The sequence below is a fragment of the Zootoca vivipara genome, chromosome 8 (assembly GCF_963506605.1).
Source record: "Zootoca vivipara chromosome 8, rZooViv1.1, whole genome shotgun sequence".
NCBI classification, from domain to species: domain Eukaryota; kingdom Metazoa; phylum Chordata; class Lepidosauria; order Squamata; family Lacertidae; genus Zootoca; species Zootoca vivipara.
Window position 1 is genome coordinate 48,868,434 of NC_083283.1, and position 12,010 is coordinate 48,880,443.

General features: G+C 38.5%; 1 protein-coding gene across 5 annotated transcripts in view; it reads right to left on the reverse strand.

The window, feature by feature from the left end:
• The window catches only part of PIEZO2 (piezo type mechanosensitive ion channel component 2), a 224,260-nt gene that overhangs the window by 76,557 nt on the left and 135,693 nt on the right, over nt 1-12,010 (reverse strand). For 4 of the 5 annotated variants that reach the window (XM_035124936.2, XM_035124937.2, XM_035124935.2 and 1 more), the window contains exons 8-12: nt 5,655-5,823; nt 3,921-4,055; nt 3,238-3,276; nt 1,888-2,026; nt 880-1,022 (exon numbers count right to left, since the gene is read on the reverse strand). In XM_035124936.2, the coding sequence (XP_034980827.2) occupies nt 880-1,022; nt 1,888-2,026; nt 3,238-3,276; nt 3,921-4,055; nt 5,655-5,823 (625 nt within the window). The remainder of the gene's footprint in view (nt 1-879; nt 1,023-1,887; nt 2,027-3,237; nt 3,277-3,920; nt 4,056-5,654; nt 5,824-12,010) is intronic. The other variant, XM_035124931.2, reaches the window with a different exon arrangement.

Here is a 12,010-nt window from a genome sequence, read left to right on the forward strand (position 1 = left end):
ACTCCAGTCATCTGAAGTCATCCAGCAAAGATGAACAATGTACATGTGTTTTCATATTAATATAGACAATGGCATAAATAGCTAATAACTGGAATTTATATGGCTTTTTATTTTAAAAAAACCACCATGATTTACTGTTAGCTTAAAATTGATCAATTGCTAAAAAAAGATGACCTAGTTTGAGTTATGAGTTTTACATAATCAGGAAGCCTCAGGCTCGTGAGCTCCCCACCATCCTTCTTCCACAGGGCCAGGAGAACTTCTGCATCATTTAGTTTCATTTTTAGAAGAAGAGCCCTGTTACTTCAGCATCCTATTCTTACAGAATCACAGATTGCTGTGCCATACTATCTAGAGATCAAGGTTTAACAATTTCAAAATAAGATAACTTAAAACCATGAATTATAATCAGTGTTTGCTTTAAACCATGTTTCTTGGTTTGTACAAAGACATAATTGAGCACAACGCTAAGCATGAATCATGGTAACTTTTATTTGGATTGTTTAGGACTACAACATATTTAACAACAAATTTAAACTCCTGCTCTTTACTACCTAAGAACCAAATGGAAGTTGTAATAAAAGTAATATTTCTACATTACAGCAGATTAAGGGTTCCAAGGGACAATATACAAAAGGTTGAAGAATCAGAGCAGTAACATGAGGGAAATATTTCATTAGATTAAGCATGTTTGTTTCTATTGCTGAGTGAAGAATTACAAATTTAAAAGGAATAACAATTATAATGATCAATTGTAGGACTTTGACCACAAAATAGTCTTGTTACCAAAATGGACAAAATGGACATTTTGGTAACACTGTCCAGGTACCAAATGGACATTTGTTATCAGAGCTGAAACAAAGATGTCATAAAACCTACCATCATGGCAATCAGAGCACAAACATAACTTTGCTTCATGATAAAATGGAAAACTGTGACCATTGCATGAACTTTGGGATTCACTTCTTCCTCGACATTTTCTTCCTCATCCTCTTCTTCCTCTTCTTCTTCCTCTTTCTTTTCTGAGGGGACAAAAAGAACTGCATGAGTTGCAAAACTCAACATTTGGGCATTGTCTCATTCATAGAAGATTTCTATTTATGTTAGATTTCTGTTAACTGAAGCTCATTGAAGAGAACTTTTGGATCTATTCATGGTATGACCATGAGGCTCCTAATCATCATTTTCTCATAAGGATAATAGTAGAAGTGGCCATCATAGTATAGAATATTCAGGTGATTGGTAATTTAAATTGGATATGTAAATTTGTAGTACTGTGTATATAACTTATCTTACTGTCTCACTCTAAATGTGAAAGAGGCCCTTTCACAAGGACATGGGGGACAATTTCATAACAAAAGACATGGATGGGGAGTTTCTAGGGCATACGGAGTTAATGAACTGTCATGTCACATGGTGAACAAACAGCTATTGGGGTGTTTCTGCTTTCAGCAAGGCACTTTTGCCAATCCTAAAGTGAGTGAGCTTGGAAGTTCTCAGGAAATGTCCAAAAGGAACACTCTTGATATTCTCTACATAATCTATTAGCAATGTGTTCTTCCCCTTGCTGAAAAGGGGACGGGCTTGGACTTCTCAGGAAATCAGAAAGGGCACTTTAGTGTTAGCAGGGTATGCTTGCTGGTGGGTATTCATTTATTCCCAGTAGATCCCAGAATTAATTCAAGCAGGTGCTAACTGTCATATGTTTGGATCATCACTGAATCACACAACAGGACCTTCTTCTGCCCACCACAATCATGTATTCATTGCTCATAGCCAAGCCAACCACACTTCTTAATAATAATGTATTCCTGTTATGCATGTGGGACAGAACAAAATGGACACAAAAAGAACAAGTGTTTATTCCCAAACAATTTTCACTACTACCTAAGTCATCAACTGTTGGGTCCCATTTGTACTGCGGTCTTGAATACATATCTACCCTCGCAGGCCCATTCTCCATGGGACACAAGGGGTGTATGCTCTGATAGTCTACAGGTGTACCATTCACTGTCACTAGAAGGACCTGTTGAATGAAAGTTAGAGAACATGAATCCTTTTAAAATAAACACTATGCTAGACATTTTTATCACGTTTATTGTCAAAAATATCAATGATGCATAGTAATCTATCCACAGTTGCCATACACATTAAATATCAACTATTACATTATTAACAGCCAATCAGAACTCCAAAGAATTCTAACACATGACAAAATTCAACATCCAAATTGGTCTAACACTACTGCCCTAAAGGTAAAGGTAGATGACCCCCTCTTGTCCCCATATCTTCTCCAGAGGGTTGCAGTAACCCCCAGAATAAATTTAGGAGATAAATACAGAGATAGGAGAGAGAGAGGCAGTTCTGTTGCATAGTCAAAAGCCTTTGCACTGTTTATTTGGATGCTGCCCATGATCTGTAAATAATAGAAAGAGTGGTTGTGGGCACCCAGGTATTTCAAAATATCTCAAAGTCTGGCAGGAAGTCACACACCTACTTCTGCTTCTATGCTGTTTACAGGCAGATAACTTGAAAGGCTAGGATCTTCTATAGAGCCAGATGGTGCTGTTGTTGCGCCTGTTATTATTAATTATGGGCTGTATCCAACACTGCAGCTCTGCTGGTACAACATACTTCAATGCACACAATGGGACTTCCTGTTTCCTCTAACCCCTGTACTGTTTGGGAGACCATTAGGGCCAGATTTGGGGATGTGCAGGGGGAGGAAAGGAAACTGAACTCCTTTTGTGCTAGTGAAACTCTGCTGGAGCAGTATTGGATACAACTCAGAATTTGTAGCCTTCCCATTAACAAAACGTCTCAGGGAAGCAAACAACTGTTAATAAAATACAAAATAAAAATCAGTAATATAATCACAATATCATAAGAATAATTGAGTAGTACAATACATAGTGATACAACAGCAAACAGCAGCAGCAGCATGTTATTAAGCCTCATAAGCCAAATGGAAGCTATTTTTCCCCAGCAGGTGTTTAGAAGATGTGCTGGGGGACTAAAAGGATATAAAAGTCTCCTCGCTTTAGATGTTGCTGCTCAACAGATGAGGACTGGGAGGAGCATGGCCTTGGGGATGGGGTGAACTGCATGGCCCCACAGTCCCTTTGGACTGTACCTCTGTCCCTTTGTGTGAGTAATGTGTGAACAAGGCTTATCTCTAAACAATATAATCAAAATTCACAGTGCAAATTAACTCCAAAAATGAGACAATGTACTAACTTCAGATGGCTTGTGATCATCTTGAGTCATTGACAGAAGCTGCAGAAGCAAGGCAAGAATAGCTTATTAGTTAAGAATTATAGCTGAAGCGTTAAATATTCTTAATAGCTTTAGGCTTTGGTTCCGAATGGACCATTTGCTTTGAGGAATGTGTTAATCACTGCATGCATCTCTTCTACTACTATTCTGCCACCGCCACTGCCACTTACCATTATTATTATTATTATTATTATTATTATTATTATTATTATTATTATTAACATCTATTTTCCAGGCTACAACATCGTTTCTAGTTGAAGGTTCAAATGAGTTGAAACACAATTATGATGCTAACTACTTTTGATAAATCCTGCAATGCTACATACCATCATAGGCGGCTATCGTTAAAAAGAAAAGCAGTAAAAATTCCCACTAGATGCATGCAAGTCCACCTAAAACAACTCTTTTATGCAGCTTTTATGTCAAATGTTTGAAAACCAAGAGACTAGTTAAAATTAGGAGATGCTAAGTGGTACATTTATACTGCAATATTTGTGTTTTTAGTGGTTGTAACAACATTCACTCCTATGTTGTGCTTAAAATTGTACAAATTGTATCACCGTACAAAGTCAGAAACATGAAACATGGCACTCCTGATCATTAACTGGGTAATTATAATCCGACTACTTTATATTTGACCTTACTTTTCTTTCATCAGTTGTGTAGCGGCTTGTATACCACAAACTGCGCCTTCTCTCTGCAGTCATTTGGACATGGGTGCAGTCTGTTTCCTCTTCCCTGTTACCAGATTTATCATCATCATCATCATCAGGTATATGCTAAAGAACAAATGGCTATGTTAACTCCAGAATAATCAGTTATTTAGCTGCTAATTTTCACTTTAAAAATGGGGGGGGGATATTTTCTTGCCAAGATAAATAGGATATTATATACCACCTTTCATCCAAGGCAGGATTTTGCTAATATCTAGACACGGTTGGATTTCACTCCATATCTTTAAAATGGAAGCCACATCCATTTATGCAAGAATAATTCATGCAATCAGTGCAGGCAAGAGACCCATGAAGCAAACAGGAGTTTCACAGGTATTCTTCCAGTCTAGATGCATGAACTGCTGTCCTCATGTTACAAATGTACCTATCTTCAGAAGTGGCTGGGCTCATGTAAGTTTTCATTTTATTTAAAAGCATACCTAAACTGCTTAAGACTTTTACAATCTCTAAGACGTGTTCATTATGTACAATATAAAAACAATGTTGTAACACTAAGGCAACCAAGAGGGCCATGTCTACTTATTATGCCAGCTCCACAGATAGTGAATTAGTAATCAAATCCCACAATTCATGTTTCTGTGACTATGGCATGAACTAAATCCCTGAACTATATGAACAGGCAAAGAAACTACTGGAGGGGACTTATTTATAAATCCATTACAAGATAAAACTTGCCTTTAAGCAGTACCGTGTGCAAGTTGAGGCATTTTTCATATGTGAATTGTGTACAAATGGAAAGATCCATTTGTGCTAATTTATCTGCTCATTTCAAACAATTTTTCAGCAGCATATTGAAAAAGGCTAATTAGGCTAGTTTAGATTCAGATTGGACCACTAAAATCCTGCAAGCGTTATGACATGGCTTGCAGATTCACTAGTCACTGTGCAGAGGAAACAACGTAGAGGCCGAAGAAGCCTGAAAATATATACGGTACACATTATCAGGGCCAGAAGTGGTGGACAATGAGCTCCTTGGAGCCTGGACCTGCCGCCCCTGTGGATCCTGCTGCCTGAGGCTGCTTGCCTCATGGGCAGACCAGCTCAGCACAATATACTACATGTTTACTTCCCTTTCACCCCTGGGCATGGAGAAAATAGGGAGGTTACAAGGGTCAGACAAATGACACATGAGTGTGTAAGAGTATTTATCCAGAGCACACATCACAATAATGATTAAGTAGAGCATGCACTCATAAATGCCATGTTATGTCACACCACATATAAGGTATCTGAAGAAGTGTGCATGCACACGAAAGCTTATACCCAGAACAAATTTAGTTGGTCTTTAAGGTGCTACTGGACAATTTTTTAAAAATTGTTTCACATATACGGTAAGCTATTACTGAGCTAGTGAGCATCTGAGCAAGCCCTCCATTGTGCAAAGCACTCTCTCTAGCCTACTCTGTCTTCCCTGAAGCGCCCACCCCTGGCATTTACATTATAAGGAAATTACTGGGTTAATAACTTTTCTACTAACATGTAGTTCTGCCCTGAATTACATACAACAGGTCATCTCTTTTTAGTAATTCACAATGCACATTTGTTAAATTTTGTGCACAAATATTGCCACATCCTGAAATGATGTCTACACTCTTTTCCTGAAAATTTTCTCATTACTATATAGGAAGAAGAGAGTCGTTTTACCTGCACAATAGGTTCATGGAGCCAAAGTCGAATGAGAGTTGCTAGGGTATAGTATAATAGCAGCACCAAGATGGGGCTAGTATGATGATACCAAGACAGATTTTGGTTAGTTATAATTTTCCAAGTGCTTGAACAGTTGGTCTGAATAACTGAAGTGACACCAAATAATCTGTTGAAATGATAAAACAGGAGACATTACATAAACAATACAGATTATCATTATCAAGACATTTTGACTGTCTGAATTCATGGCTTCTTATTCAGTCAGCAGAAAGTCCCTACATTTGTATAAGGAATTCGGATTATCAAATCATTCTGGCTATTGCCTTTGGTAACTGAGACCTCATTCAACTTCTATATTTTTGTGTGTGAATATAATTAAGCATGAAGATATTATCTGCTTTGTCTTCTTTTCTTGGGAAACATTTCTCTTTAGTTTCTTTGTCTAAAACTTTGTTTTATTTGGTGTACTAAAGAAACGAGAGTTTGCCAATCTACAAAGAGATGCCTCTGAGTAATTTTACCAATTCTAGTCTCAATTAGATTTAAATCACTGGTGCCTATGTGCAAGCCGTTTTGATGGGTATGTAGTGCTGCAAAGCTGCTGCATATAACAGCTCGTCCACACCTTACATTTAAAGCAAATCCAATGCAGATTTTAAACCCATGACTTCCAACAAAGAACCCACTAAACCAGGCTTCCTCAACCTCGGCCCTCCAGATGTTTTTGGCCTACAACTTCCATGATCCCTAGCTAGCAGGACCAGTGGGTCAGGGATGATGGGAATTATAGTCTCAAAACATCTGGAGGGCGTAGGTTGAGGAAGCCTGCTCTAAACAGTAGTCTTCCCTCTTACAGAGCCACAATTCCCAGCAGTATTAACAAGCTGTAATTGCCAGGATTCTTTGGGGAAGTTATGTGCTTTAAACGTGTTGGATATGCTTTAACTGTATGGTGAGCCTCTGCCCTCAGTCGTGGGCATAAGTTCTTACCAGCTGCACTCTGATCCAATAGGTTCATGCCTATGAGAGATTCAATGACGATGCAAAGCCACCATATAACCAGTTGGCTTCTGCAGTCACTTCAGTGTTGGCATCCCCTATGTATGTTCATGCAGCTGCATTAAACTTTTGAAAGAGTTGTGCATTTCTCAATAAGATGGCTGCTTGCAGGACCCAATTAAGGGAGCTGGCTGAGCAAAGACCTCCTGCCCTTCCCCAATTAGTCTGCTTGTGCAATTATCTCTATATGTTTGCAGAAAAAGAAAAGTTCGTGTTTTCCAATGGTAAATGAATATTCATAACCAATCTACAGAGCGGCCATAACATGAGCAGTATTTCAGGTTATACAAGCCATGAATAACTTTATTACTGTTCTGAGGAACATTAAACAAACATCAAACTGGAAAATAGTAAAGACAAAACAAAAAAAACAGATGGCTGACACATTTTTGCTCTGTCAATTCATTTCCCCAGCAAAAGCTTACTGAATTAATGCAATCATGTCTCTGGTGTATATGTGCTGTGATCTGCTCTTCCTGACACATTCACAGCCTATGACCTTGATAAATGCAAGATACTGACTTAACATTAAAGTGCATAATGATGTAAGCGTGGAAATATTGCTGTTCTCTAAAAAAACAAAACAGGAAAAACGTTTTTCTTCTACTTCCATCTATGGCAGAGTAGCCAACTGTGGATATAGCTATCATCACAAATACCAGACTACTTTATGATGAGTTCATCTGAAAATGGAGGCATGCACACTACTTTTGCTAATATTCATGTCTCCCTGCAGGTTCCATCCCCCAAAAAGTCTTAAACTGGGGAGAGAAGAGGTGGCGGGGGATAACAGACAGAAAAGAAGGCTTGCTCCCACACACAATATGCATTTGTGGGTCTCACGTTTGCTGTGGCTTATTGGCAGAGGGCCGTCTACAGGAATGTGGATTTCACCAGGTGCCCACCTGTACCAACCCCACACACCATTTATTTATTTATTTATTTATTTATTTATTTATTTATCTATGCTGCTTCTGCTGTCTTATTCTTGTAGTGTATAATTACTGTTTGATTGTACAGCCTAGAATTTTAATTTTGATTAAAGGTTCACATAGAAATCTTACTTTAAAAGCTTCAGACAACAACTATCATTTGCAGATTGGGGGGAACCAGCTTTGGGATCACACGTATCAATGCTAACCATACTTTATATCTTAACCAAGAGGTTGAAGATTTGCAAATCCTGGTCGAGAATAATCTAGTTAGCACTGCCTTATTTCTTCCCATATAACACCTGCTATGTATCCTCTATGTCAAATACTCAAATGCAATAATTATAAACATTTTAATAAGAAATGGTGACACTGAAGAAATTATTAACTGTTCTAATGCATGAAAAGCAGCACAGCTTTACTTCAAGAAGATGCATTCAATTTTCAGTTTTCTAAATTTGTGCAAGCATTTCTGACACCTGGATTGCATGCTTTCTAAATGACATCGTATGTTTCAGGTACTGTATATAAATATATTTGTAATGTAAGTATGCAAAAGATTTCACACACATACATAGGTTATTACGTCAATATATACAGAACAATCCTGTAAGGCAATGTCAGTATAATTCTCTTATTAACTACTGATACATTTCTTTCATCAGAATTTATCTTCACAAAACAGAATGACTGTCTCCATACACAAACATCCATCACAAGTCACTTGAGTACATTATTACTTAATGACTGAGGTCATCCAATGTTGTTAACCATTATGCTCTGACAAGTATCACCACTTTACACTAATAAAAAGCCACAAACTCTAAATCTCCATGACATTGTATGGATACAATGTTTATCTATGATAAAAAAATGCATTTTGTTATAAAACATATGCAACATCATGACTGCATTCGTCCACAAAAGCTGGAAACCATAATTAAACAGCAGCAATCCAGAAACCTCTATTGACTTTCGTCTACATTACATACTAAGCAAAGCATACCCACAGGTTACAAAAACCCCTATGTTGGGGTGTGTACAAAGGTTTTATTCACTCACTTGTGAAATCACTGCTGTAACTAAAGAGCTCTTGCTCATAGAATCATAGAGTTGGAAGAGACCACAAGGGCCATCCAGTCCAACCCCCTGCCAAGCAGGAAACACCATCAAAGCATTCTTGACATATGGCTGTCAAACCTCTGCTTAAAGACCTCCAAAGAAGGTCGCTGTGACAGTGCTTGTACTTTAAAAATCAAAAGTCCTATCCCTCTTGTAACTATAGTACAGGCATCCCCAAACTCGGCCCTCCAGATGTTTTGGGACTACAATTCCCATCATCCCTGACCACTGGTCCTGTTAGCTAGGGATGATGGGAGTTGTAGTCCCAAAGCATCAGGAGGGCTGAGTTTGGGGGTGCCTGCTACAGTGTAAATAGTTACACTATACAAATACACTGTTACAGTCAAGAAAATACAGTGTGTGCGTGTGTGCGCGTGCGCGCGCGCACACACACACACACTCTTTTGATTTAATATCATGTTTTTTATTGCTCATTCCCAGATTCCTCTATACCTCTTTTCTACTGAGTCCTAGTTTCCATTGCTTTAACTGAATCAAAGTTTTTCTGGCAATGGCAAAACCAGCACTATTATAACATTCCTTCTGGCAACACTTTTTCTATTATACAGAACTAATCTGAAATGCAGAGGGGCTGAACATAAAACTCTGAATAATTTTAAGCCTGTGGGTAAATGTCAACCGTGTAATCAGGGCGAATGCTATCATTAGGCCAACTAGGCAGCCGCCTAGGGCGCAGACCCCAGAGGGGCACCACAGTAAGGGTAAAGGGAAAGGAGCCCTGGATGGTTAAGACCAGTCAAAGGCGATTATGGGGTGCAGCACTCATCTTGCTTTCAGGCCGAGGGAGCCTGCGTTTGTCCACAGCTAGCTTTCTGGGTCATGTGGCCAGCATGGCTAAACTGCTACTGGCGTACAGAGGACCGTGACGAGTGCCAGAGTGCATGGTAACATTGTTTACCTTCCCGCCACAGCGGCATCTATTTATCTACTTGCACTGGCATGCTTTCGAACTGCTAAGTTGGCAGAAGCTGGGACAGAACAATGGGAGCTCAACTCATCACGGGGATTCAAACCACCGACCTTCTGATCAGCAAGCCCAAGAGTGTAAGTGGTTTAGACCACAGCGCCATCCCTTGTATTGACCTTTGACGGGCACATCTTTATTAATTTTTCTTTTGTATTTGAATCAAATATTGCTGTATTACTTATTATTACAATTTAATTTTTTAGCAGTTTCAAGTTTTGTGCTTTTCATTTTCTACAGGACATTTGTTTTTGAAATTTGAAGTTAGCAGGGTGCGGGGGGCATTGCAAGTAGTTAGTTATGTAGTTGTGTAATGTTTTGAAGTTAAGTGGAAAAAATTATGAACCATTATTTCAGAGATAACTGCAAAAGAAAAGCTGTTACATCCTGAAAATGCCGCAAAACATAAACATTAACCAAACCAAGTGTTGCTCAGTCACAAACTTATCTAGTGTTACTTATCAGTTTGTTTTCTTTGTATGTTTTCTATAGAGGGTAGTGCTGCTTTATGCATTTATTCATTGTTAACTTTTTATGACATGTTTTTAACAAACTTGGTGGCAGGCAACAATAACACACAAGGCTTATTTATTTAATATGACCTAGAATCAACCATGAACCTTTATTTGCCATCAAACCTGCTATGCTTAGAACAAGATTTCAATATTCAACTTTTTAAAAAGATAATAGGGTTTTTTGGCTGTGTAGATGCAGGATATCAAAACAGCATATTTCTTGAATTAACTTTCTGGCTGTCGCATTTCATTCAAGCAGTATTAATCTGCCAACAACAACAAAAAAGTTCTCTTCTTAGATTCTGACACCTACTAAAGATCTATACTGTCAAATAATCCTAAGTAGTTTTGTTGCAATGTAAGCACATTGCATACCCTATTTCCTTCCTGCTTAGCCAAACCAGGTTGTGTCACCACCTGCTTCTGACCCAGAAGCACAGCAAGTTACCGTATCTCCTGCAGCTATGCACACTGGCCTCCAGTTCTGGCTCTGAGTAGACATAGTGATGGGAGGTGCTCCCACTATTGCTATATCCTGCAGGAAATATTAAGCACAAGGAACAATATTCCCTGCTATCATCTAGAGAGAAGACCACCCAGATTAAAACATGCAACCACAAGGATCTATATAGATTGCAAAGGGCTATCTTAAGACATTACTAGCATTTTATTGCTACCTAGATGCATAGGCACTAACAACACAAAATATATTTTATATCAAATCATGCCATTAGGGAAATGCCATCTTACGTTCCCTGAGGCTCTTAAGTAAAACTCCGAAAAGTGGTAATAAGAACCAATCTAGAATTTTTAATATTTTCAAAATTTGTTCTACAAAGCTATTTTAACTTAGTGAGGAAGTGATGAATAAAGTGATCGACGAGGGGCTATACCATTACAATGACTTGAAAGCACCTTCCAGATGTTCTATAAAAAATAATAACAATGAAAATCTGGCTTTCAAACTTCAACAGATTTTAGGATAATGGGAATAGTTTCTACTATTATTCATGTTTTCATCCACTTTCTTTTTGATCAGAAATGTGTTGATGATTCTTGTAAGCAGCGGGCTCCACATTTATTTTATTTTATTTATTTATTTTTTAAAGCCTACACAAAGAGAAAGAAAAAGGAAGAGCTAACAGAACTATGTGCAAGCTGGTCTTAATCTTTCAGCTTCTATAAATATACTCATCAGAATGGGTTGGATGAGATATGATTTTTACTATTAAGAGGAAAGTCAGCAAGAGATGTCACCTGAGGAGGAGATGTGGCTTGGCCTCGGGTCTCAAGTGCCAGATGGAGAAAAGTAGAAGGCTGTATTGGTCTCTGAGTGTGGTTTCTCACTCCTGGTTTAGAAGCACCCAACACACATCAGAAAAAAATCTTGCTTAACAAGACTCCAAGGGTACTGCTGCAGGAGACACGGTTTCACCGTACAGTGCTAGCCCAATTCGGAGCTATTTGCTTTTCCAAATTAATTGATAGGCAGCAGTCAAGCACTGTATCTTAGGTGTCTTGCCTCATGCCAGCCTAATTTATGCTATGTAAGTGTTGTAGATAGATAGAGACATTGTGGTTGGGATGCCTTTGCCTCCCTCCTCCTCCCTGCTGTTGCCTCACTACTGCTACACCTCTTTATCACCACCTCCAATGCAGTACCATTCTCACCCATTAATGTTGCATACTGAGGAAGGAAGGCAATGTGGCTCAGCTGGCTGTGTCTGCACCATTTTGTTG